This window comes from Microtus oregoni, unplaced genomic scaffold, assembly GCF_018167655.1.
Source record: "Microtus oregoni isolate MIOR12 unplaced genomic scaffold, Mior012 000042F_ref0000377, whole genome shotgun sequence".
In the NCBI taxonomy this organism is placed as follows: Eukaryota; Metazoa; Chordata; class Mammalia; order Rodentia; family Cricetidae; genus Microtus; species Microtus oregoni.
This window is the reverse complement of record NW_024543209.1, coordinates 261,113-287,563: the sequence shown is the minus strand read 5'-3', so window position 1 is coordinate 287,563 and position 26,451 is coordinate 261,113. Positions and strand designations below refer to the sequence as shown.

The 26,451-nt window shown below is 42.0% G+C and overlaps 1 protein-coding gene across 2 annotated transcripts in view; it reads left to right on the top strand.

Annotated features, from left to right (window-relative positions):
- The window catches only part of LOC121433922 (protein tyrosine phosphatase domain-containing protein 1), a 56,615-nt gene that overhangs the window by 17,281 nt on the left and 12,883 nt on the right, over nucleotides 1-26,451 (top strand). The window contains exons 2-6 of one of the 2 annotated variants that reach the window (XM_041632607.1): nucleotides 1,078-1,171; nucleotides 19,961-20,132; nucleotides 23,222-23,302; nucleotides 23,518-23,636; nucleotides 25,539-25,676. In XM_041632607.1, the coding sequence (XP_041488541.1) occupies nucleotides 1,087-1,171; nucleotides 19,961-20,132; nucleotides 23,222-23,302; nucleotides 23,518-23,636; nucleotides 25,539-25,676 (595 nt within the window). In that variant the 5' untranslated portion in view covers nucleotides 1,078-1,086. Of the gene's footprint in view, nucleotides 1-1,077; nucleotides 1,172-19,304; nucleotides 19,531-19,960; nucleotides 20,133-23,221; nucleotides 23,303-23,517; nucleotides 23,637-25,538; nucleotides 25,677-26,451 lie in introns of those variants that run through there. The other variant, XM_041632606.1, reaches the window with a different exon arrangement.

The window sequence follows — 26,451 nt, the reverse complement described above, 5'->3', positions numbered from 1 at the left end:
CCAGCCTTGATCCCCTGTATCAAAAGAGCTGTGCGCTGCCAGAGCTCAGCTGGTAGTGCTGCACAACAGGCAAGCATGTTGGTTGGTTGGTTGGTTGGGGATTTTTGCTCATTTTGAGATAGTGCCTCACTTCATAGTCTCAGATTTGAGATCCTCCTCTCTGGCCTCCCTTTTGTGGTTGGGTCTTTTCGACACCACACATGTAACTACGGTGACAGCCAGAGACATGTAATAGCACCTGAATATATGGAGAATGGAGATTGTGCGTAAGAAGTCACTATGATGGAAAATATTGCATTCTAAAAAACAAGAACACCCCCTTCTTCCTGCTAGAATATTTTCTCTTCCCAAGGAATCAAAATGTACCCAAGTGTGTGACTGTGAGTAAAAAAATTGGGCACAGAAATCAGATATGGGCAGTTTTGCATTTTCATTTTTGTGTAAATTTTCAGTATAAATTCAGGAACATGAAACATTAAGTCTAATTGTGACAAAGAAAAGCTTTCAGCAGTTTAACATAACAATTGTAAACAGAAATGTAAGAATTTCTGTACAATACCAGTATCTAGGTTTGTTTTAGTTGTTTTGGTATCTGTGTGATGTGTGTGCTCTGAGCGTGCAGACATGTGCATGTCAGGGCACATGGGGAGGGCAGAGGACAACCTTGGCTAGAAAAAGTTATTACACTAGCCTTTTTTTTTTTTTTTTTGAGTCAGGGTCTACATACCCCTGGCTGTCCTGGAACTTACAGAATTCCAGAACTCAGACTGGCTTCAAACTCACAGAGATCTGCCTGCCTCTGCCTCCCCAGTACTGGAATTAAATGTGTGCACCACCACCCAACTTTAGTTTACCCTTCTTTGTACTATGTTTTCAAATAGTGCATCTGGGGATGCCGGTCTGTAGTGGAGTACTGAGTTCAGTCACACAGAGAAGGAAGAAAAGAAGAAAGGGCCACATAGTTAATGGCTGCCACATCGGGCAGCAGGTGTCTGACATGATTAGTTTAGCAATAATCTTTTTTTAAAAAAATTTGATTAGTTCAGCAATAATCTTTTTTTTTTTTTCTTTTTCTAGCAGACAACTATGGCTGCAGGAGTCTTGCCGCAGAATGAGAAGCCATATTCCACTTTGGTGAATAACAGTGGGCATGCCGCTCTAAACATGGATGGTAATAATCTCTTTAGTGTACTTTGTGTCTCTGTGGAAATTAATGCTTAATAAAAGTAATTATGTGAAAGTATCTGAAAGAAAAAGCTCTATTCTTCACTTGAAGCCCAGGTCCAGGTGTTTTCCGTGACCTTTTCTTTCTGTTTGGCCTGGTAGAGTTCCTTTACAAACCTTGGACAATGCTCTTGGCCTTTTGAAGTAGAGATGTTAGAAGCAGTGCGTGTCTGCCGATTGTTATCTTAAACCGAGGTTGCACGTTTGTTCCTACCCTCAATGCCTACTGCGAGCCAGCTGTTTGTTTCTTCTCCCTCAGTGCACGCAAGAGCCACTTGCAAGGCATTCAGCAGTGCTCAGGCCCGCTCTGCTCAGGCCCGCTCTGCCAGGGCTTTTGTGTGCATTTCCCTGTGCTGCCCAGGCGAGAAAGCCAAAACCTACATTCCTATTGCTGTACCTGCCTCTCGTCCGTCTGCAGGTCTGAGGCAGGAAATGGATGACGTGATTCCACTCTGGCCTTGTCAGTTGTGCTAGGCAGCTTTCCACCACTGTGGCAAAATACCCAGAAAAAATCAGTTTGGGGGTCAGTGGGATGATGGCTCCCTAGGTAAAGGCACTTGCCACCAGGCCTGAGTACCTCAATTTGACCCCAGAACCAACTCCTGCAAATTTGAGCTCCATACTTCTGTACCCATGGAACATAAATAAGTATTATATTAATAAAATTATAATTAATTCAAAAGAGAAAATGGTTATTTGGCTCATGGTTACAAAGGTTTCAGTCCATGGCCAGCTGGCCTATTCCATTTGAGCCTGTATGAGGTCAAACATCATGACAGAAATATATGGCAGAGGAAACTGCTTACTGGGTTGGGAGCAAAGACAGGAGAGGTCAGAGTCCCAGTATTTCTGTTACAGGCATGCTCACAGTGACTGACCTCACTAGCACCCGCCTCTTAAAGGTTCTACTGGCCTTCGGTAGCATCACAGACTGATGACCAAGTTTTGAGCATAGGAGCCTATGAGGGGCATTTAAGATTTCAGCCACAATGTGGGCCTTGATGCCATTACAAGTGGTAGCCAGAAGAAATGTTGAGCATTTTCTTGGCAATATCTTGCAGGATATTCTAACCGTAAAAGTTCATTTTTATGCTATTGAATAGTGGACTTTGCAGGATTTCTTCTCACAGTGTGGCTGAGATGATAGGAAAGTAAAGGAGGAAGCTCTGGCTGCAGCTGTTGCCTTCAGTGCTTGCTGGGAACAGTCAGCTCTCAGTTATCTGTCCATCCTAGGAGGGCCCTCTCTCACATCGAGAGAAACAGTGTTTCCCATGGCTGAAGCCCAAAGCCTTGTAGGTCCTCCATCTGTCCGCTGTGTCTGGCTTTAGAGGAGCTAACCCTGGTAACTGCCGTTTGTGGACACTGTCTGTGCCAGTCCTCTTCCCTGCCAATTTCCTTGGCCCTGAAGTGACAACAGCAAACGCAGTGACAGTGTATGCCATGTCCCCTCCGCATCACCTCAGGCAACAAATGCAACAGTCACACAAGCCTCCTTCCTTCCTTCCTTCCTTCCTCACAGTTACCTTCTAGTGGATTTCTTTTCTGAAGGGGTTCTGTTAGCTTTGATAGGGTAAACTCATTACACGGAGAAAATTAGGGCTCCACCTACTGAACCCAGTCATCCAGGTTTCAGGGACACCTGAACCCTCTGCACTTTCCCGAATGCCCCAGGGAGGGAGACCATTTTGATCAGTAAAGAAGCTGATTTTTTTTTAGCTATTCAAATGTTTTAATTGAATAATTTATTAATATTTTTCTCATAAAAGTACAGCTAATTTTTAATTAGGAAGAAATCCAGAAAAATGTACTTAATATCTAACTTTTAAAAATTACATCTCATTAAAGGTAGTCAGTTATACTTTATTATATTTTAGGGTGGAGAATAGTGTTTTGAATGTTGACTAATGAATCATTAGAAAATTTAATGTCGGGGCTGGAGAGATGGCTCAGTGGTTAAGAGCATTGCCTGCTCTTCCAAAGGACCCCAGTTCGATTCCCAGCAACCACATGGTGGCTCACAACCATCTGTAAAGAGGTCTGGCGCCCTCTTCTGGCCTTCAGGCATACACACAGACAGGAAATTGTATACATAATAAATAAATAAATATTTAGGAAAAAAAAAGAAAATTTAATGTCAAGGTACATGAATAAAATACTTAATTTTTGACAGGCAGTGGTGATTCACGCCTTTAATCCCAGTACTCAGGAGACAGAGGCAGGCAGATTTCTGTGAGTTCAAGGCTAGCCTGGTCTACAGAGTGAGTTCCAGGACAAGCTTCAAAAAACTACAGAGAAACCCTGTCTTGAAAAACCAAAAACTAAATAATTAATAAATAAAATAAAAAAACAAACAAACTTAACATTTAGAGGGGAAAAAACTAGCTTTCTGATGAGACAAACCTAGATTTAAGTCTTGGTTGTACCACTTATAAACAACAATTCTGAACAGTGCCACTCTCATTAGGGAGAACTCCTAAATCAGAGAAGTACAAAGAGTAAGATAGAGGAGTTCACATCCCCATGTCACCCCTCACATGCACAGTTACAGTTCCCAGCAGAGGAAGTGGGTGACAGTTGTGTCACCCACTTCCTCTGCACTCACAATGGGTGTGTATCCCTTTAGTAAATACCACACTGCCATAAGGAAAATTCTAGCTCATGATATCATCAGCTTTCTAAATCGTGTTCAGAATTCTCACTATCTCATACCTATGTCCCATAAATGTATTTATGTATCATTTGTATCAGGATCCAAAAGGTGTCACTATGTTATCACTTTGTTAGGCATATTAAATCTGTTTTAATCTTGAATTTCACTTATGTATTTTTATTAATAGTCTATTGGTTAAGGAAATTGGGGTTTTGACTTTATAGAGTTTGCTACAATTTTGCCTATTATGTCTATTAGATATTTCTTATTCTTATGAATACTACAGAGACAAATCAGAATGAGGTTGTTGGGTTTTTTTTTTTTTTGTGGTTTTTTGAGACAGGGTTTCTCTGTGGTTTTGGAGCCTGTCCTGGAACTAGCTCTTGTAGATCAGGCTGGTCTCGAACTCACAGAGATCCGCCTGCCTCTGCCTCCCGAGTGCTGGGATTAAAGGCATGCGCCACCACCGCCCGGCTCAGAATGAGTTTTTAATTGACTAGAATATTACATGAATAGTGCAATAGTCCTCCTTTAGATTTCCATATTCTTCCTTCTTGTGATGCTTTGAAAAACAAAAGAACGATGTGAGTCTTAGAAGTTGGATGAAAAGCATATACGAAGAGGCTGGGGGGATGGCTCTGTTGGTAGAATACTGCCGTGCAAGCACTGAGGACCTGAATTCAATCTCCAGTTCCCAAGTTTAAAAGAAAAAAAGCCAGATGTAGTGATTCAGAGTTGTAGTTCCAGCACCAGAGAGGAAGAGGCAGGGACATCCTAGCTCTCGTTGACTGGCTGCCTAAGCCTAGCTTAGCTTAAATGGTGAGTTTCAGGCCAGGGAGGTAGAAGACAGGCCTAAGAATGACACTTGAGGTGGTCCTCCAGTCTATATCGCATGAACAAACAGACAGATACACACACTCACGTAAGATATATGCATACACACAGTCTTTTTTTTTTTTTTTTTTTTTTTTTTTTTTGGTTTTTCGAGACAGGGTTTCTCTGTGGCTTTGGTGCCTGTCCTGGAACTCGCTCTGTAGACCAGGCTGGTCTCGAACTCACAGAGATCCGCCTGCCTCTGCCTCCCGAGTGCTGGGATTAAAGGCGTGCGCCACCACCGCCCGGCTACACACAGTCTTTTGTTCACCTATAGATTCCATTCAAGTTTTGTCAGCGGTTCCTATAATATCCTTTAATACCTATAATAGCAAAAGGTCTTTTTTTTTTTCTTCCTTTTTTTTCCCCCCTTGAGACAAGGTCTTGCCATGTAGTCCTGGCTTGTCTCAAACTCTCTGTTTCTCAAACTGCCCTTAAAACTCATGTTGACACTCCTGCCTCAATCTCTCAAGTGCTTGATTACAGGCATTCTCCATAATATTCTGGCCTTGTAATGATTTTAAGTCTCTTTCAAAGACCTTAGGCCTTTTCTAATGACCTTATTTGTTTACTATCGGCTAAATTATTTTGTATCATGCATCCAGGTCTGGAATGTCTGCTCTCTATCAATGGTACCTCTGAAGTTATAGTTTTGTTATGTAACTAATATAACCAGTTTTGTTATATAACTAATATAATCAGGTCACCCAAGATGTCATTTTGTTCTATCACTGGGAATTTTAAGTTTGATCATATCAGTAAACTGGTATCTGCCAAGATTTACCCAGTATAAATTATTGTCACTCCATTCATAGTTAATATTTCATAGAAAGACGCTTTGAAGCCATGTAATGTCCTGTTCCTATCACCTTTGACTCAGTAGTGTTACAGCACCTACTGGTGTTTCTCCCTGAATCATTACTGTGATAGATGACTGTGAAGGGTATTCTACGTAAGGAACAATCTTTGCTTCTTTGTGTGCTCAGTTATTTCAGTGTGGATTCGTATTTTGTTCAATGGAATCTGATCCTGTTTGTCTTGGTGTTTCAGCTTTTCTATATTCTCTGCCATTCCTGAGACACTAGCTCGTTTTCCTCCGTTTCTGCTCTATCTTTGAAAGCTGATATTTCTCCAAGAAGTCCTACTTCATTTTAGTGGGTAATGGCCCTTTTTAAAAACCCAAATCTGGGGTGGGAGAGATAGCTCATCAGTTAAAAGCACTTGATACTCTTCCAGAGGACATGAATTGAGTTCCCAGAAGCCACATCAATAGGTTTTTAATGACCTGTAACTCCAGCTCAAAGGGGTCTGATGCCCTCTTATGGCCTCTTAGGCACTTGCATTTACATGTGCACACACACACACACACATAATTTAAAACAAAATAAATCTGCCCCCCCCCCCAAATCTGGGTATGTCCACTGCAGTTGCCCCATGTTGAGGTTCCCAAACCACTTCAGGCAAAGTTAAGGAACACATACACTCAAAATCACAGTACACATACCAATTTTATATCATATTTAATGTGCTCTGTGTATATATGTGTGTATATATATATGTAATATATATGTTTATATATAAACTTGGCATTGTTGCCTTCATATCCAATCTAATATATGCTATCATTCTAGTTTTTTCCCATTTTTGTAATTCACTTCTCCAAGAATGAGAAACCTGCTCTTATCCTCACTGTGCTTGCTTATTCCTTCTTTTCTAAGTCTCCCAGCCCTGCCCACACCACCGTCTCAGCTGATTTTCCTACACAGGGCTATAACCCCTCAGGTCATAATTTTCCCTACTGTGGGTCTGAACTCTGCTGGATAACTCTTGTTTAGGTCTACCTAGTAGATTTTCTCTTTGATGATATATTTTAAATTGAGATGTTAAGAATTGTATATCCACACACAACAGAACTAGTTTCCTTTAATAGTGGCATCATGGCACTATTGGTCAGGGTTCTGGCCTTGCTACCAGGTGCTGAGCAGTTCATCTACAAGGTGACGTCTCCATGTACTTCCCAAGACTTCTGGCGACAGCTTATTTTCCTGTTTCTATAACTCTTCTCCATCTGGGAGAAGTTATCAAAATGAAGGCTACAGTCTGTGATCCTTTTTTTCATCTAGCACAGCTCCCTTGATTTTCATCCAGGCCATGTGTATTATAGTAGTATATTCCTTTTTATTTCTGAAACATGCCATAGTGTGTTTATTCATTGACTTCCAAAAAGGTTGTTTCAGTTTTGGGCTATTATAAACAAAGTTGCTCTGAATATACATGTGTAAGCTTTGTATGAAGATGAGTCTCTATTACTGTGAGATAAATGCTTGAAGAACTTCCCTCTTAGGCCATCTGATAGTTCTATTTTAATTTTATATGTAATTAGTAAACTTTTTCCAAAATGGCTATATTATTTTACTTTTTAAAACTGTATGTACATGCATATGTATATGAATATGATGTGTGTGATGTATGCACATGTGTGTGCTGGTGCACACAGAGGCCACAGGAGGAAGCCAGGGGTCCTGCACTATCATTCTGCCTTATTCCCCCGAGGTCTAATATCTTACTGAAAATGGAGCTAGGCTGATGAGGAGCAAGCCCCAGAAAGCTTCCTCTCTCTGCCACTCACCCCCATCACACTGCTGGGTTATAGGCTTTTAGGTTCTGTGGCTTTTAACTAAGTTCCTCATGTTTGTACCACAAGTACCCCAGACCCCATTTTACTTTCTTCTAAATAAATTATTATGGTTTATAATATTTTTGTTCTTTGGGGATTTCATTTATGCATACAATGTATTTTGGTCATGCTCTCCATTTCTCCCTCTGATTCCTCTCAATCAAAAGTGCTTAATATATTTGACAATTATTTGTTTTGTATGTATATGTATGTGCATGTATGTGCATCATGCCAGTGCACATGTGTGGAGATCAGAGGACAACATGCTTAAGTCAGTTCTTTCTTCCTGTTCTGTGGTCCCAGGATGGTACTCAGTTTGTCAGGCATGGCAATGACTGTCTTTACGCACTGAGTTATCTTGGGGGCCCCATTTTACTTTTTTTTTTTTTTTAGCAATGTATAAGAGTCCAAGTTCTGTTTCTTCATCAGTTTTAGGTATTGTCATTATTTAGCTGTTCTAGCCAGTGGAGAATGACATTTCTTTGTGGTATTTTGTTTTCACCGTGCTGGGGAACAAATGTAGGCTCTTGTGCATGCTATGTGAGCACTTCTCACTGGACTATAGCTCCAGTTCCTCTTGATTTGTATTTCTCTATTGCAAATTGCATTTAGCTTTGGGCCAGTAAAGAACCGAGGGAAACTAATCCATCTTGGCTAATGACTGTAACTATCATTTCTGTGCTTCTCTGTCACATGTACATTCTCCTTTGCTTAAGTCTGTGATGTCTTTTATCCCCTTCCTAACTCAGTTGTTAGCTTAAAAGAAAACAGCTTAAGGGAAGAATGGTTCATTTTAGTTGATGGTTTCAGAGAATTTTGTTCATGGTGGCTTGGTCCCAGGTACTTGGACAGAACATTGCATGGGGCAAATGTGTGGCAGAGGAGAGCTGTTCTTCTCTTACTGCACCAGAAGGCAGAGGAAGGAAGAGCAGACTAAGAGCCCAGCATTACAGAGGCACAGCTGAAGGACCTGCTTCCTCCGGCTAGGCCAGCCTTCCAGCATTTTCACAACCTCCCAAGATATGGCCACCAGCTGCAGACCAAGTGTTGAAAACATGGCGCCTCCCCTTGGCCCTTATACTGCGCTTGTCATGTGCTCATTTCCTGTAACCACAGCTCTAGTTCCTCATGCCCTGGTTTGTGTGTGTGTCGTCTCTCTTTTCTGTCTCATTGATCTGTCTGTCTCACCTCTAAGCAGAGCCGTCCTGCTATGATCACTATAGAGGACTCTTTCCACTTAATTTTTTTTTTAAATATTGTTGTAGCTATGACCTGTGACTCCCAGTAAATTTTAAATAAGCTTGTATATGTCAACAACAACAACAAAAAAACTGGCAGGAGTTTGTTAAGAATTAAATTATATAAATGAGATCAAGGAGATTGCCATCTTCACTATACTGATTCAGTACATAAACATAATGTCTCTACATTGAGTTAATATTATTTTTATCAGAATTTTAAATCTTTCAACACATAGAATCCTACATTTTTAAAGAAGTTTATACTTGAGTGATTTTATCTGGAGCGTTTGTATATAACGTTATGTCACAGTGTCAGAAGGTTGGACACATGGACAGGTACCAGGTTAAAGTGATAGCTCATCCATTTGTGTGTGTCAGCTTCTCCAGAAGTTTATCAGTTACATCAATTAATTTTTCCATAAAGCCAGTAGAAAGCTGCCACCGTTTTTCTGTTTTAAAGTTTGTTTGTTTTTAATTTCTGCCCTTGTTCTTACCCTTCCAATGCTTGCTCTGTGTTTTTGTTTCTCATACCTTTCTTGTGACTGTGGTTGGATTGATTGAGATCGCTCCTCTTTAAAGTGGAATAAATTTCCTTTATTACTGTCCCATGTAATTCAGTATGTTCCATTTTCATTTTGATTCAATTCTGTGTTATGTAATTTCCTTTGAGACGTTCTCTTTAATCCATAAATTAATTTATAGCTTTGATATTTAATTTCTAAGTCTTTAGAATTTTTTCCTGTTGTCTTTCTGTTAGTGATTTCTAGTTCAATTCCTTTTTTGTTGAGAGAACATTCAAAGCTTCCAGTTCTTTTAAAAATTAATGCCAAGGCATGTTATAATTATAGTTCTTATTGAATAATTTCAATGTTGCATATCTGTTGATCATTTCCTCTCATTCAAGTTGTGATTTTCTTAATTCTTGGTGTGACAAATGATTTGTTACGGATTTTTGGACCCTGCTTTTTGTTTTTTCTTACTTTTCAGCAGTCTCCGTATGGACAGTCAGCTACAGCTTCCTATGAGAGGTATCTGCTCGGCCTCCCATGGCATGTGGGTGGGGTGGAAGTGCAGCTTTCCTCTGCTCTGTTGACACCTTCATGGTAGAAGTGGGCAGTGCCTTGCATGGTCAGGTTGCCTTTGAATCGTGTAAGATTAGCTCCTTGAGAAATGAAGTCATGGTCTGGCCCCACTGCCATCTAGGGTAGATGGGAGGTGACTCATGCTTTGTTGAGTTGTGGTTGAACCTCATTTCCCTGCTGTGCCTTGTGAGTCACTTTCTCACCTTCCACCCTTCTTTTCTAATTGATGCCAAGTAGAAATGGGGGCTCAGCTCCCCCCTGGGCCCCACTAACACCAGGTGATAGGAAAGGGAGTGTAGACCAGTTTATATCACACCTTTCTTCTCATTGACGGAAGGTTAAGGTGGAGGAGGCTCAGGTTCCATGGGCTCCACTCACACTGTAGACAACAGTGTGAACTAGTCCAGCCCTGCTTCATGCTTCATTGTTCAGTCTTGTTTCTACCAGGAGAATGTATAGGTTTGTCTCCCTACTACGCCTCACCAAGACCAAAGTTTGGGCAAAGTAGAGTACTTACCAATCATAATTTGCACTGCTTTCTTTAGTCTCCTTGATGCTGGGTGAAGATAGAGGCTCGGCTGAGGAACTGGTGATAAGGAGGGGATGGCAAGCCTGTTATTGACTAGCTGTGCATCAGGCTCCCATCAGGACTTGCTGCAGCGAAATGAGTGTAGACCGCAAGGCACTGCTTGCCAGAAGAATTGCCGCATTGTCTGCTTGTGCTTGATAAGGATGGGAAAACATCTCTAACCAACCTATCACTTTAACCCCAGCAGGCAACTCAAAGTGCCGTATCCTTCTTTCAAACAAGATGCAGCACACTAGCTCTCTGATGAATCCTCTGTGCTACTCTGGTAGATTTGCTTTCCTTTGTCCTTCTGATACACCTGATGGGGTTGAGTCCTTTTCTGCAGGATCAGGATGTTGGGGGGATAGGCAGCTTTCTGTTTGTTCCCTCTGAAACTGGAGTAAAAGAAACTATAGCAGTCATTACCCCCTCCACCGCTTTCTCTTTCTCCTTAGCAACCCTAAGAACTACCAGTCAACTTTCTGTTTCCACACATCTCCTCTTTCTGAACATTTTGTTTTAAACAGAATCATACAATGTGTGGTCTAGTGATTTACTAATATCACTTGACTTGATAGTTTTCAGAGTTCATTTGTTTTGCGTGTGTCAGTACGTATGCTCTCCAGTTGCATAGATAATAACTGTATTTTAAATGTACCAGATGATAAATGTTTGGGTTGCTGCATGCTTTGGCTGTTCTGAGTACTGATTGTACAGAGCTATGTGTAGACTGTCCTCACTTACTTGGATTTCTAACTAGGAGGAAAGCCTGGTTTATAAGGTCACTTCCTTTACTCACAGAAGGACCTGCTGGACTGTTTTCCAGAGAGGTTGTTCAATCTTAAATTCCCATGGCAGTGAGAGAGGGCTCCTGTATGTCTGTTATCATAAACACTTGGAGCTTATCTGACTGTCCAATTAAGCCATCCTGGAAGGTGTGAAGAGATATTTCGTTGTTGTTTTTATAAACATTCTCCTAATGACTGGTAGTGTTAAACATCTTTCCATCTATTTATTGATCATTTCTGTATCTGTTTGTGATGTCACTTGCTATTAAGAATAATTATTGTAGAATTGACATATCAAGACTTCACCATTGTAAAGAAGGCATTGGAGGTTATTGGAAGCACAAGGTTGGGCAGTGTGCACCACTGTGTTAACCCAGAGCATTCGGTCAGACCACAAAGGAATCTCGTAGTGACCAAAAGCCGATTTCCAGTCTGCTGTCTCCCTGGTCCCTGGAATCACTTACTTTTCTACCCCTATAGATTTGCCAGTGGATTTTTTTATTTTAGCATAACTAAATGCAATGTCTTCAACCTCATTTAAGCAAAGTAGTACTTGATCCTTTTATTGCTGGGTAATATTCTATTACATGGATAGAACAGTTTATTAATCCTTTTGAGTTGAAGGACACTTGGGTTGTTTCTGCTTTGGCTTCTATGAATAAATGTTGTTATGAATATTTGTGTACATATTTTTCTGTGGGTATATTTTTTATTGTTCTTGAGCACAAACCTTGGAGTGTAATTAAGAGTTCATATGGTAGCTGTATGTTTAACATTTTGAAGAATTATAGCCACTAAATAAATGTTTTTGATTTGCATTTTCCTACTGGCTAATGATATTGAATGTCTTCTCTTCCTGGGAGAAATGCCTATTCAGATTCTTGGTCCATTTTGAAACTGGGTTGGTCTTTGTGTTGTTGAGTTGTATCTGTTGTAAGAGTTCTCTGGACTCCAGTTTATTAAATTCTCCTTCTGTTCTTGCTCTTTCTCATTTTTTTCCTTGTAAGTCTTCACTCACTTCAAGTTCTTCCGTGCTTGTTACATAAATCACATTTCTCTGTTTTATGACCAACAATAAATACAATTACATGCATGTTGTTTTATATAGTCCTTTTAAACTAACCAAAAAAAAAAGGGGGGGGGAAGCAAACATTTATACTATGTGATGTGCTATGTCTTTTATGTCTTACTAACCTTTAATTTACCAGTGTCCCTTCTTATTACTGGCTTGGGTAACATGGTTTCAACACAAAGAACTTCGTCTGGACCCTCCTAAATGGGCCTGCCACACAACAACTTCTGTTTCTCTTGATCTGAGACTGTCTATATTTCTACTTCATTTTGAAAGACGATTTTTTTTTTGAGACAGTGTTTCTCTGTGTAACAGCCCTAGCTGCCCTGGAACTCACATTTGTAGACCAGGCTAGCCTCGAACTCACACCTACCTCTGCCTCCCAAGTGCTGGGATTAAAGGCGTGCATCACCACCGCCCAGGTGAAAGATGATATTATAAGATTTTTAACTTAAGTGTTTTATTTTCAGCAATTTGAATATGTGTCCCTCTAATTGAGGCCTCCATTGTTTCTAGTAAGAAATTAGGTATTAGTTTTATCGGGGATTTTCTTGTAGGCGAGGAGTAAAATGTTTATGTTGAGAAGTCTTACAGACCCTGTCTGGATGTGGAGCCGTGGCTTTACCATGGGGCCTGCTGAGCTCCTTCAGTGTGCTGTGTGTTTATTCACGCTGTCATGGCACCTGGGATGTGTGAAGCCATCATTTCTCCATTCTTTTTTGTTCTCTTCTCCTAGTTTTCTTAGTTTCTTGGTAAAATCTTTGTATACATGTTGCTGACTGCATTTTATGAAGACTTTCTTCATTTTTCCTATTTCTTTATTTTCTCTGTTCTTCCATGTATATAATTTCTGTCTTCAATTTCTCTAATTTCTGGGTTTATGTCTGCTGTTGAATTTCACAGTATATATTTTGTCATTTCTCTACTTCTGCTCTTCTGAATTTTGATTGGCTTGTTTTACTGCTTCCCCATGTGTGACTTTGATGCCTTTCCTGAGATAGGCCGACACTACGGATGAAGTAGAGCGGGGCAGTCTGGCCTTGGTCCTCTCAGCATGCTTGCTGGGGAGAGAAAAGACTGACTGAGCTTGTGAGTAGAGGACAGAATTGTCAGATGCCAGCGCAATCTAACCTGACCTGCAGATTCAGCACAATCCCTGTTAAAATCCCCTAGGCATAGAAATGAAAAGTCTACCCACATTTTAAGAGGAATCTCAAAGACCTCCAAAATAATATTGAAAAATAGTCATTTCCTAATTTTAAATCTTTTATACAAGGCTACATTAATCAAAATAAAGACAACTATATAGTGTAATAGAATGAAGAGCCCAGAAAGAATCCCTGCATGTGTGATTATCTATCTATCTATTTATTTATTTATATATTTTGGTTTTTCGAGACAGGGTTTCTCTGTGGTTTTGGAGCCTGTCCTGGAACTAGCTAGCTCTTGTAGACCAGGCTGGTCTCGAACTCACAGAGATCCGCCTGCCTCTGCTTCCCAAGTGCTGGGATTAAAGGCGTGCGCCACCACCGCCCGGCTGTGTGTGATTATCTTTATGTCTGTGTATTCATACATGGAGGTCAGAGGCCAACTGACATACCATCAGACTTGGTACCTTTACCAACTGAGCATCACCCACTCTGTTTTACTTGGTGTGGTGCGGATTAAACCCAGGACCTCAAGTATGTTAGGCAAATACTCTGCCACTCCCCAGTCCTTAAATGATTTTCAAAAAGTGTACTGAGACTGTTTAGCAGGGCAATGGCATCTTTTCAGCAAAGGGTAACAGAAACACAGGCTCATTCACTGCAAAGGAATGATGTTGGCCGTCCTTATGCCACATACAAGCATTAACCCAAAAGCCATGTTTTTACGTAACAGAATCAGAAAGCTATTTCAGTTTTTGTTCTTGAGATGGGTATTCTGTGTAGCCCTGGCTGTCCTGGAACTTACTCTGTAGAAAAGGCTGGCCTTGAACTCAGAGATTCATCTGCCTCTGCCTCCCAAATGCTGAGGTTAAAGGTGTACACCACCACTGCCCAGCTATATGGAAATATTTTAGTATGAGTAATTTTTTGAAAAACCATATTTTCCACAGACACTCAACAGATGAAGAGGTTTTTACATAACAAGCCCTGCTCCTTGAGGGTCCCTCTCCTTCATTGTGTACAGTCACAAGAACCAGTCCGCCTGTTGCATCTCACTCACCCCTAACAGCTATCCTGTTTTTCCTCCTCTGACAATACATGGTCTAAATAAGCACCCAGAAAAGATGTTCCATTTCCTTTTTCATTTTCTGCAAAATTACAGGAAACTGCCCTCAGTATCTGTCTTACTCCTCTCTCTACTTCCAAACATGCATTAGAAAAAGAAAACCTGAGGCCAGGTGTGGTAACGCACACTTTTAATCCCAGTACTCAGGAGGCAAAGACAGGTGGATCGCTATGAGTTTGAGGCCAGCCTGGTCAACAAAACAAGTTCCAAGACAGCCAGAGCTCCACAAAGAAAACCCTGTCTCCAAAAAGAAAAAGAAGATCTGCTTCAAGAAAATTCAGGGAAACAATACTAGATATATATAATGTACAGGACCACTCGTGCCTCTGGGCTCCTCCCACACCCTCTGCATGAGAGTGTGGAGAAATTGCTGTGCTGGGGCCTCAGCTAAGGGGCCGCTGCCTGTTTGCAGCTAGGCAGAACCGAGCTTAAGAGTAATAAGCAGTAAAATGAGCTATTTTATACAGAATGCAAAAGTACACATTCTCTTGATAAGCACAATGAGAGCAACAAGCTGAGTAAGTGCTACCAAGTGAGTACGGCCTTTTCTTCTTCAGCTGTTCCCGTAGGTGGTTCAAATCCCAAGCATTCAGTGCCAGGCCTGGTTCTCCGAGGACTGGTCATCTCCTTATGTTCAGGGTTTTAGACAAACCCCTAAGATGTTCAGGGGAAATGGTGGTTACCTGCTCACGTTCTTAGGTCCACAGGAGCACATCCAGGAGCGTGGCTGTGGTGCTGACTTCCCAGCTCTGTTCTCCTTTCTGAGACAGGCCCACTTCCTACAAAGCAGCCACTGTTGAGCTGTTAGTTCAGGATGTTTGCTGATGCTGGGTCGGATCTGTTTCTCAATAAGCGTTAATTCTAATTCATCCTCAACAACAGAACAAACAAAAAACATTCCTTGAACTTCCAGAACTTCTCATATTCCTGCTGCATGTGATGGTTTCTAGACCTCTCGCTATAATTTGTCTGAGGCCCTTCTCTTCCTGTCACAGACAGATGCTGACGATAGTAGCTATCTCTCTCGCTTGTTCAAGTCTCAGGTCTGCTCTGCCGTCTGTCGCTGGTGTCCACTGAAATTGTGACTGAGGTCACTGATGACCCATTTGAAGTAGGCTCTACAGTTCTCTTCTTTGCCGAGCAGTACATAACACACACCCTGAGTTTTAATTGTTTGGCATCTTTCAGAGATTTGTTTTCATTTTGAAGCAGTCTGAAACTTGGGAGGTGGGGGAGTTGTAGCATAAAGATGTTTTTCTTGAATTACTTGGGTGTGAACTGCAGACATGACTCTCCATTACCCTCACAAAGACATTCTCCCCACTCCGTACATCAGCAAATTAGACGGAGCTATCGCAGCCTCCCCTCCGCTCTCCAGCTTCACTCGAGCTTCGCAGATTACCCCAGAAGGGTTGCTGGCAGTCCAGGGCCAAGCTCTGGGTCCTGTCTCTTTCACATGTTTCATGATAGGACACACTCCAAATTTCCTTGACTTTGATGACCTCATTATTTCTGAAGAAGACAGCAAGTTATGCTGCTAAATTCTCTCAATCTGAGTTTGTCTATTTCATCAGGATTACAGTCAACAAACCGTAGTGCTTATTGCTAGAAAAATTGAACTTGCAAACCAATGTCTGCTTGTCATATGTGTTCATTACTATCCTGTTACTTTCCACAAGGACTGCTTGGGCTGTCAGAGTTGAAGAATGGATATGTGGATAACCATAGCGACTATGTATCAACGCTTGTACTTACTTATGTTTGTATGTATGTGTGTGTACATACACACCTACACACACACAAAATCCTAGTTCTATTCATTCCAATCCAGCCTCAATCCCTGAATCCTGAGTGGAGTTGCTGAACAGGTTCCCTCTTTCTGTCAGTTTATAGATGATTTTTAAACATGTAAAGACTCAACTAAATAAAACTTTGCACTTTGAATATTAATTTTACTCATGAATCATATCTTCCCCAAAAGTTTACTAAAGCAAAATATCAAAATAAACGTCTTGGTCTTCAAAAGTTTAGTATCTTATTTTTAAAATAAGCTGTTGATAATGCCCTAATTGTCCAACACCTAAGGGATTCGAGAATTTTTTTTATGGTGTATTAGCTAAATGAGCTTTCATAGTCATTGTGCTTCATTACATGCAAATTTAAGATGAAACCAAAATGGAAGATGTACCTGTCTTGATTGGAAAGAGCAGGAAAAATGTATGTGCACTGGGGCTGTAAATACTTAAAAGGCTGGGAGTGATGGTCTGCTTAATTCCAGTAGTCTGGAGCCAGACAGAGGAATCCTTGTGCATTCCAGTCCAGCCTGGTCTCCATAATGAGTTCTATGTCAGGAAGGATTACACACAGTCTCTAAGTAAGAAAACAAATAAACCTAGAAAACCCATAAATACATGAACATATTGGAGAAGGAAACCAAGCTAGCATGTTGGATGGAGACTAAAGGTTGTATGCCAGTTGTAAAGCCCTCTATGATATAAATAAAACTTACATTCTTACTTAATTTTTTTGTGTTTTTGGCTATTTTGCCTGCATGTATGACTTTGCACTACATGCATGCCTGGTGCTCATGGATACCAGAAGAGGTCATCAGATCTCCTGGATTGTGAGTTACTATGTAGGTACTGAAAATTGAACCTGGGTCCTCTGGAAGAGCAGCCAGTCCTTTTTACTGCTGAGCCATGCCTCCATCCCTAAAGTTTATTTTCCAAAGGGGATTGGCTGTAAATTGAGCACTTGGCCAAGGTGTAGTTTTTGAGGATTCCTTCAAATGAGCAGAGAGGCAAAGGGTCGGGTGCCTGTCTCTTGTGGGGAGGTGAGTGCAGTTCCAGTTTGTCTGTCGGGTGGATGCAGGATGTATCCTTGGAGGCAGGTGGGGGAAGGGGGCTACATTTGCCTACCCAGTCCGTTTTTGCACCAGGCCACCCTCCCTTAGGCCCTGACACAGGCTTACTGCACTAACATGTCCAGTCAGCTCAGCCGTGTGCTTTCTCTGTGTTTGAGGTTAGCCCAGTTCTCAGGATTTTACAGCAGAAATCACTTTAACCATCCCTTTCTTAGTCCCACATCAGATGACTTTGCAGTTTTAGTACAGTCAGGAGCAGAGCCACTTTTGAGGTGTCCCCCCCCCCCTCCCCCATCCGTAGACATCCTTCAGTGCAACCTCCGTTTTCCGGACGCACTCACTGACTGGCACCTCCTCCCTGTTGCCTTAAATATCTGCGCCTGCCTCAGAGCTTGCGGGTTTCTCTTACCACCTGTGCATGGGTTCTGTGTGAGCCAGCGGAAAGATGTGCTGGCCACTTGAGCTGGACTCCCAGCACCACATTGGTGCCACAGCAGTCCACCCTTTGGCATGTCCCCATCCACAGCTGCTGTCTTCATGAGGCCACAGTGAGCTTCCCGTGCTGGTCTCTTTCAGACTCTCCATGTGCTGCCAACCCGAAGTCTTCTCAGGCTCTGTCACCAGAGTAGCAAACACACAGCTCAAAGGGCCTCCTGCTTTTAGGTCCCTCCTTGCTCTCCTGCAAACCCTTGTGGATCTGCCCTGCAGCATTCTAAGGGTCCAGTGAGCTTTGTCTAGAATATTTCTCAGGCCATTCTTCCAGGCAGAGTAACTGCTTTCTGAATTGGTGTGTGTGTAGGGGGACCTTTTCCGTTTCTGTATGATACTACAGATAAAGTAGCAATTGAAGCGTCGAACTAGACTTCTCTGTCCCTGTCTTATTTCACAAAAGTACATGATGCCAGGGATATGACGGTGGAAACTTAACAGCATAGATTAGAGCCTGATCTATAGCAGTACTTATGTTTCCGTCCGCACACCCCTGAAATACCATTTGTGCAGAGAGCGCAGGAGAGAAAGTGCGGGCACAGCCTGACATTAGTGAGGGAGGAGGCGGACAATAAGTGCTTTGCAGTTGTTGAGTTTCTGTTTTCTTTATAGCCTTTATTCTCAAACTGCCACCTCCCCCTCATCCAGTTCCTTTAAAAATGTGATACTTTAGAGAATTTTATTCAAATGCCTCCGCTGAGACTTAGAAGCTGTTTTCCTCCCATAGCAACGGAAGGCAGAGGATTGATTGCAGTTGTGAACTTTGGGAAGGCATGGCTGCTCATAGTTAACCTTGCTTACAGCTAAGTTGTTCCCAACAGCGTATAACCAAGATTGGGGCTTCATTTCTGAAAGTCAAAATACAAAGCTGTCTTCTTAGCTATAGAATGTCTTTATTTGTTCCATTCAAGTGCTTCTTTGGTTCTGTCAAGAAAATATAAGAAGGTACTTGGTTCTGACAAATTGAAAAATCTAATGTTGTAGGATCTAGCATATACTGCTGAATTACAATAAACTTTTTTTTCCTGTCCTGTTCCAAAGAAAAGTAGAATTTTCTGTTAAAATACCTGGAGACCAGCTATGAAAGGCATAACAAAAATTAAGCTTTTAATTTTTGTGTGTAGAAGGCAATGTCATAAAAGCATTTTAAAACTCATAACGATATTTTGGAAGTAATTCTTTGAGGAGTCAGATCTTAAGTGTATTTGAGAAACAAAATAATCTAGACGTAAGAACAATCTACTTTAAATGCATAGTATTCTTCCCTGTATTTGAACAATTTGTCCAAAACACAATTGGTTCGTGTAGGATTTTTGCCTGTTCACATGTAAGTGGGAATCAGTAGTTTCTTTGTTGGTCGCTATGGAAACCAATCAGCCTATCCTGAAAAGCTCTTAGATCATACAGAGCGATGCCTGTGTCTCAGTGTAGCTCCTCACTGAGCAAGCCAGAGCTGGCTTCTGCCTGCCTCCAGCTCTTGCGTCCCCGGAGCCAGTGAGTGCCATGCAGGTGCAGGACCCATCCCGGAGGCCCTCGGCTGTGCACTTCCTCAGTGCCTTCCTGCAGGGCCGCCGGCACTCCACTTCTGACCCGGTCCTGAGACTACAGCAAGCCCGGCGTGGCTCTGGCTCTGCCACCAAGCTGCTGTCCTCATCTTCTGTCCAAGTGATGGTGGCTGTGTCTTCTGTCAGCCGTACGGAGGGGAAACCAACTTTTCCCGAGAGAAAAAGTAAAACTCTTTCTTATAATTTTCTACCCTTTGTATCTAAGTGTAAGGAGTGGGAATAGGCTCCTGTTGTGTCTGTACTTTTAGAGTGTTGACAGGTGATTCTGGGTATGCTTTTGACTCTGCTCAGGCTAAGACCAAATGGATGTATAAGAGGAGATAAAATGATGGCATGATGTGTGGTGGTTTTGTTGTTGTTACAAGTATAGTTTTAAACAAAATTCACCCTCTTGAAAAAGATGAGCTTTTGCTTTTTCTTCTCTTTACCAGTATAGTATATAGAAATTATTGCATGCGAAAGCTTTTTAATACTACATGAAGGGATTTAAACTGGTTCCCATCTACAATCCTGAGGCAAAATGCAACTGTTTCCCATGTTACTATTCTACTGGGAGGATAGAAGTTTGAACCTTACTTTCCTTGTATATTCTAGAAAATTCCGAACGCCCAACACCAAAGTACACAAAGGTGGGAGAACGTTTACGGCATGTCATCCCTGGACACATGGCATGTTCCATGGCATGTGGTGGGAGAGCATGTAAGTATGAGAACCCTGCACGCTGGAGTGAGCAGGAGCAAGCCATAAAGGGAGTGTACTCCTCCTGGTAAGTATGGCTCTGGGTCTTGCACATCTCTGTAGGATGAAGGAAGCAGGAATGCATGTGAGGATGCATGCTACAGGCAGGCAATAGGAAGGATTCAGGGGACCCTGCAACCATCCTTGGGTTTACCAGTAGGTTGCCTGTGGGATACTGACCTACTCAACCTTAGTTTCTCATCTGCAAAATGGAAATAATTAAATTCAAAGCCTTAATATTAAATGAAATGATACTAAAAAATTTCCTTTTTATTTATTGATTTTTATTGAGCTCTACATGCTTCTCTCCCTGCCTCTCCCTTCTCCCCTTCAACCCTCCCTCCCCCGAGGTCCCCATGCTCCCAATTTACTCAGGAGATCTTGTCTTTTTCTTAAATTAATAGATAATTAGATAGTTCTTAAATTTCAGAAATTGGTGAAAACAATAAAAATGTTCAGCTATACATTTGAGAAAATCACATGTGTAGTCTTCGGGTTTGTGCAGTTCAGCATTCACATCTGAATGTGAATTTATCTCTTATTATGAAATATACTCTAGTGTTCCTTGAAGAAGAGGCACAGGCTGCCAGTTCAGCAGGCAGCCCATGAGATGCTGGCGTGGTTTCTTGTGTTTAAGCACAGTTAATTCTACACTTAAATCATCCTGCCTTTCTTGGTAGCAATGAGCTAGTCAGGTATGCACTGTGGTCTCAAAAATATGGATAATGAGATCATATCTGAGCTGGGCATAGTGGTGACTGCCTTTATTCCCAGTACACAGGGAGCAGAGGTAAACAGATCTCTGTGGGTTCAAGGCTAGCTTGGTTTACATAGTAAGTTCCAGGACAGCCAGGGCTATACAGAGAGACATTGTCTCAAAAAACTCAAAAAACAAAATCATATTTGGAACACTCTTAGAATTTACTGTTTAAAAAGAGTTTTGCTCATGAATTATTTTATACACAAGAACCCATTTTTTTTATTTATTTATTTTTTATTGAAAAAAAAATTCCCGCCTCCTCCCAGCCTCCCATTTCCCTCCCCCTCCTCTCTCTCCTCTCCCCCTCCCCCACTCCTCTCTCCCTCCCTCTCTAGTCCGAAGAGCAGTCAGGGTTTCCTGCCCTGTGGAAATACCAAGGTCCTCCCCCCTCCATACAGGTCTAGGAAGGCAAGCATCCAAACTGGCTAGGCTCCCTCAAAGCCAGAACATGAAGTAGGATCAAAACCCAGTGCCATTGTCCTTGGCTTCTCATCAGCCCTCATTGTCTGCCATGTTCAGAGAGTCCGGTTTTATCCCATGCTTTTTCAGTCACAGTCCAGCTGGCCTTGGTGAGCTCCCAATAGATCAACCCCACTGTCTCAGTGGGTGGGTGCACCCCTCGTGGTCCTGACTTCCTTGCTCATGTTCTCCCTCCTTCTGCTCCTCATTGGGACCTTGGGAGCTCAGTCCGGTGCTCCAGTGTGGGTCTCTGTCTCTATCTCCATCCATCGCCAGATGAAGGTTCTATGGTGATATGCAAGATATTCGTCAGTATGGCTATAGGATAGGGCCATTTCAGGTTCCCCATCCTCAGCTGCCCAAGGAACTAACTGGGGACATCGCCCTGGGGACCTGGGAGCCCCTCTAGGTTCAAGTCTCTTGCCAACCCTAAGATGGCTCCCTTAATTAAGATATATGCTTCCCTGCTCCCATATCCACCCTTCCTTTATCCCAATCATCCCATTTCCCCAAGTTCCCCCATCCTCCCCTTCTCACTTTTCTCTCCCCATCTCCCCTTACCCCCATCCCACCCCACCCCCAAGATCCCAATTTTTTGCCTGGCAATCTTGTCTACTTCCCATATCCAGGAGGATAGCTATATGTTTTTCTTTGGGTTCACCTTATTTAGCTTCTACAAGAACCCACTTTTAAGATCAGATGTTGTAGACTGCTTATTTGACTTTCTGTCTCTACTTTTTTATGTTGAATTTCTGGTACACCTGTGGTAACACAGCCTGAGGCACTGTTGTAAGTGTTCTATATGAGTCATGTGCAGCCTGATGACAGTAATGGCCATGAGGACACCCTCCTGAGTCAGAGTCGGGCAAGCAAATGTCCGGCGGAGCACAGCTCACACGAACGCTTTGCTCACGTGTCAGCTCTCCACGTGAGCCTGTCCTGTCCCTGCCCTCTCACACCAGGTTCCATCTTAGTCTTTGGGAGTTCATGTGAGGCTCTACACATTGCTCCAGGAGGGAGAGTTGTCTTTCAGATACTGACCTGACACTCTGCTTCTCCTCTGAGATTCATGAGTCACAACTTGCAATGGACTACTTTACACATCTTTCGCCTTCTACTTGATGACAAATTTGAATAAAACAGTAAAGCTGGAGGTCTAATAAGAGCAACAGGCTTTTTATGGCCCTTTTTATGGCCAGCTGTTCATTGACTCAGTCTGCTTTGTTCATAGATACATTCATAAGCATTTAATTGTAGGACAAGGCACTTTGCTACTAGATGCTTTCAAATTATCACTAATATTCATAAAACCTTATGAGTTGTTAATGCCATTTTATCGATAGCCCAGAGAGATGAATTAATTTGCTTCACAGATAGAAAGCAGAAAAGCAAAAGAACATTTGAAGTCAGGCCCAACTGACTCTGAACCGCCACCTTCCTTCTTTGCTAAATTACAGCATCTCAGTATTTATTTATAGCCACAGGCCAGGACTTGTGCTCTATTTGTACATCTACATCATCCTGAATTCTCACCCCAACCCTGTGTGTGTCTGGCCTTATTACCCCGTTTCACACCTCAGGTAACAGCCTCCTAGTTGTCCTCCATTTAGCTGACTGACCACTGTATCGCAAGGTGAAGTGCCCTTCCTGTCCACTAGAATCTCTCTAGAGTCCTTGGAGACCTTTTGTCAGAATCCATAGATGACTTAGGTCTTGAAACCCACCCCTCCAGGGGGTTTAAGGAGCTGCAAGGTTTCTCAGAGTTCTAATTGTGATGCAGAATTGAAGACAGATTTGTGTAAGAATATAGAAGTTGTTGTGATAGGGAAAAAGTTGCTGATCCTGTCAGGTAGAATGATCTGAGTTTTGCGCATCTCAGCAGTCCATACTATCTTCAGGGTCACCGACAGTATCCTGGCCATGGCTCGCCCGTCCTCTGAGCTGCTGGAGAAGTATCACATCATCGAGCAGTTCCTCGGGTAAGTACCGCAGCCTTCACAGCTGTAGTGAATACGCTAGGCATGCTTTTCTTCCATTGGTTATGGCATCAAGGGAAAAGGACTTCGCTTAAAAAACAGGCCATGAAGAGCTGATTTTAAGAAAAGTTTGAGAACAATTAATAATGTCTTACTAATGCTGAAATCATTTCTCATGACTCCAGGTCCTTATAACTGATTTCTCGTTTTCTTTGAAGTCACGGCATAAAAACAATCATCAACCTTCAGCGCCCTGGTGAGCATGCCAGCTGTGGGAACTCGCTGGAACAAGAGAGTGGTTTCACGTACCTTCCTGAAGCCTTCATGGAGGCCGGCAGTAAGTCCCTTTCCACCCTTGTCAAGGACAATACTTAGAGACTTTTGTCTCCCGGGCTCTTAGGTTAAAGAGGTAATGATTATCAATAGAATCTGCACAGTGGTGGGCTTCTGATTTCACTCTAAATGATGCTACTGTTCTTTGATGTTGCAGTTGTGAGTAGTACAGGGTTTCTTTTTCCTCTAGGAGGGGGTGGGAGGAAATGCTGCAGTAAAAGGCTTCTGTTTAGTTAGAGCCTGTACCTGTCAGACATGATGGCCTCATTATCTCTTTACAGTAGTTGTGTGACTCCACTTAGGCTTAGAGAGTTATCTGCTTGTCTGAGATCACATAGCTTAGAAAGTCCAGTGAGGATTAGAAGTTGAATAATTTTTGGCCCCATAAGAATATGTCCTTGTGGCCAGCCCAGAGCTCCTCACAGGAGCTTTGGAGGAAAGTCCACTCAGCGGGGTTGTTGAAAGCAGGCTGATCCAGATGAGCATGTGGGCTGGGAACGTGTACTTATGAGGCTTATGTCTAGCCAGCTCTAGATAGAGATAGAGATAAAGAGGTAGAGATAGAGATATATAACCATTTATTAACCTTTTAGAGAATTTATATTCTTAAACAAGAATACATGTTATTTACCTCCACCTTAATTTTTAATTCTATTCTATTTTTTTCCATCTGCACTAAAGCAGAAAATATATTAGATAATAAAGAATGTACTTTTAAGAAAAGTTAAACTTACTGGAAATATAAAAATCCTGTTATATGGGCATGGTGGCTCACACCTTTAATCCCAGCACTCAGGAAGCGCAGAGGCAGATGCATTCAAGACTATCCCAGTTTGCATATCAAGCTCCAGGAGAGCCAGGGCTACACTGCGAGTCCCTGCCTCAAGAAATAAAAACAAATAAAAAAGCCTATTATTGTAAGCCTGCTTCTTTTTGTTGTTGTTGTTTGTTTTATTTTAATGTTCTCATTTATTAGGGTTTCCTTTCTTTCCTTGAATTTGGTTTTTTAAATTAATTAATTTTTTACATACCAATCCCATTTCCCCCTCCTCCTGCTGCCTCCCTCCCACCACCCCACCTTCAATCCACTCCTCAGAGAGGTTAAGGCCTCCCCTGGGAAGTCAACTAAGTACAGTTCCCTCTTTGAGACAGGACCAAGATCCTCCCCCATGCCTAGGCTGAGCAAGGTATCTCTCCATAGAGAATGGGCTCTGCAAAGGCAGTTCATGCATTGGAGTTAGATCCTGGTCCCACTGCCAGTGGCCCTATAGACTGCCCAAGCCACACCACTGTCACCCGTATTCAGGGGGCCTATTTGGTCCTATACAAGCTCTCCAGTTGTCAGTCAGGAGTCAGTGATCTTCCGTAAGTTCGGGTCAGCTGATTCTGTGGGTTTCCCCATCATGGTCTTGACCCCTTTATTTATATTATCGCTCTTTGTCTGGAGCTCGGCCCAGTGGTTAGTTGTGGATCTCTGTATCTGCTTCCATCTGTTTCTGAAAGACATTCTATCTTCTTTGGGGTTGTGGACTGTGGACTGGTTATCCTTTGCTTTATGTCTGGTATCCACCTATGAGTGAATACACACTATATTTGTCTTTCTGGGTCTGGTTAACCTCATTTGGAATGGTTTTTTTCTAGTTCTGCTCATTTGCATGCAAATTTCAAGATGCCATTGTTTTTTGCTGCTGAATAGTACTCCATTGTGTAAATGGACCACATTTTCTGTGTCCATTCTTAGGTTGAGGGGCATCTAGGTTGTTTTCAGGTTCTGGCTTTTATAAATAATGTAAGCCTACTTCTTGAGTGAAATCTCGGCACCTTGTAACTCATTTTCTTCAACTGTCCTTGCAAGTATTTTTAATATATATTAATTTTGTTTTTCTTTTTCTCTTCCATTGTCTAGTTTATTTCTACAACTTCGGATGGAAGGATTATGGCGTAGCATCCCTCACTGCCATCTTAGACATGGTAAAAGTGATGACATTTGCCTTACAGGAAGGAAAAGTAGCTGTCCACTGCCACGCAGGGCTTGGGCGAACAGGTGAATTCTAGAGAATCAAATTACTGGTGTGTGGGCATATTTAGATATGTAGGAATGAGATTTCCTAATTCTAAAGATAAATAGTTTTTAGAATTATAACAAAGATTTTGAATTAAATTAAAGAAATAAAAGATATTTGAAGCGTCTTAAGCCTATATAATAACCATGAATTGAAACCAAGTGGTAGTGACGCACGCCTTTAATCCCAGCACTCAGGGAGGCAGAGGCAGGCGGAGGATCTCTGTGAGTTCGAGGCCAGGCTGGTCTACAGAGCTAGTTCCAGGACAGGCAGGGCTACACAGAGAAAGCCTGTCTCAAAAACCCTAATAGTAGTAGTAGTAGTAGTAATAATAATCATAATATTGAATCGATAAGAGTATTCTCAATAATTTAGAGTTGAAAACTCATGTTTTCATGTTTCTAAAACTGCTTCATTGATCTGCTTATTGAAATGGAGCACCTCACGTTAGTAGTGTTTTTAAATACTGTTTTCTCTCCTTTTTTAAAAAAATATTTATTTATTTATTATGTATACAGTGTTCTGTCTGTCTGTATGTTTGCTGGCCCAAAGAGGGTACCAGATCTCATTACAGATGGTTGTAAGCCACCATGTGGTTGCTGGGAATTGAACTCAGGACCTCAGGAAGAGTAGTCAGTGCTCTTAACCTCTGAGCCATCTCTCCAACCCCCTTTTCTCTCCTTTTTTGTTTTGTTTTTTGAGACAAGATTTTTTTTGTGTGTGTGTAACCTTGTCTGACCCGGCTAGTCTTGAACT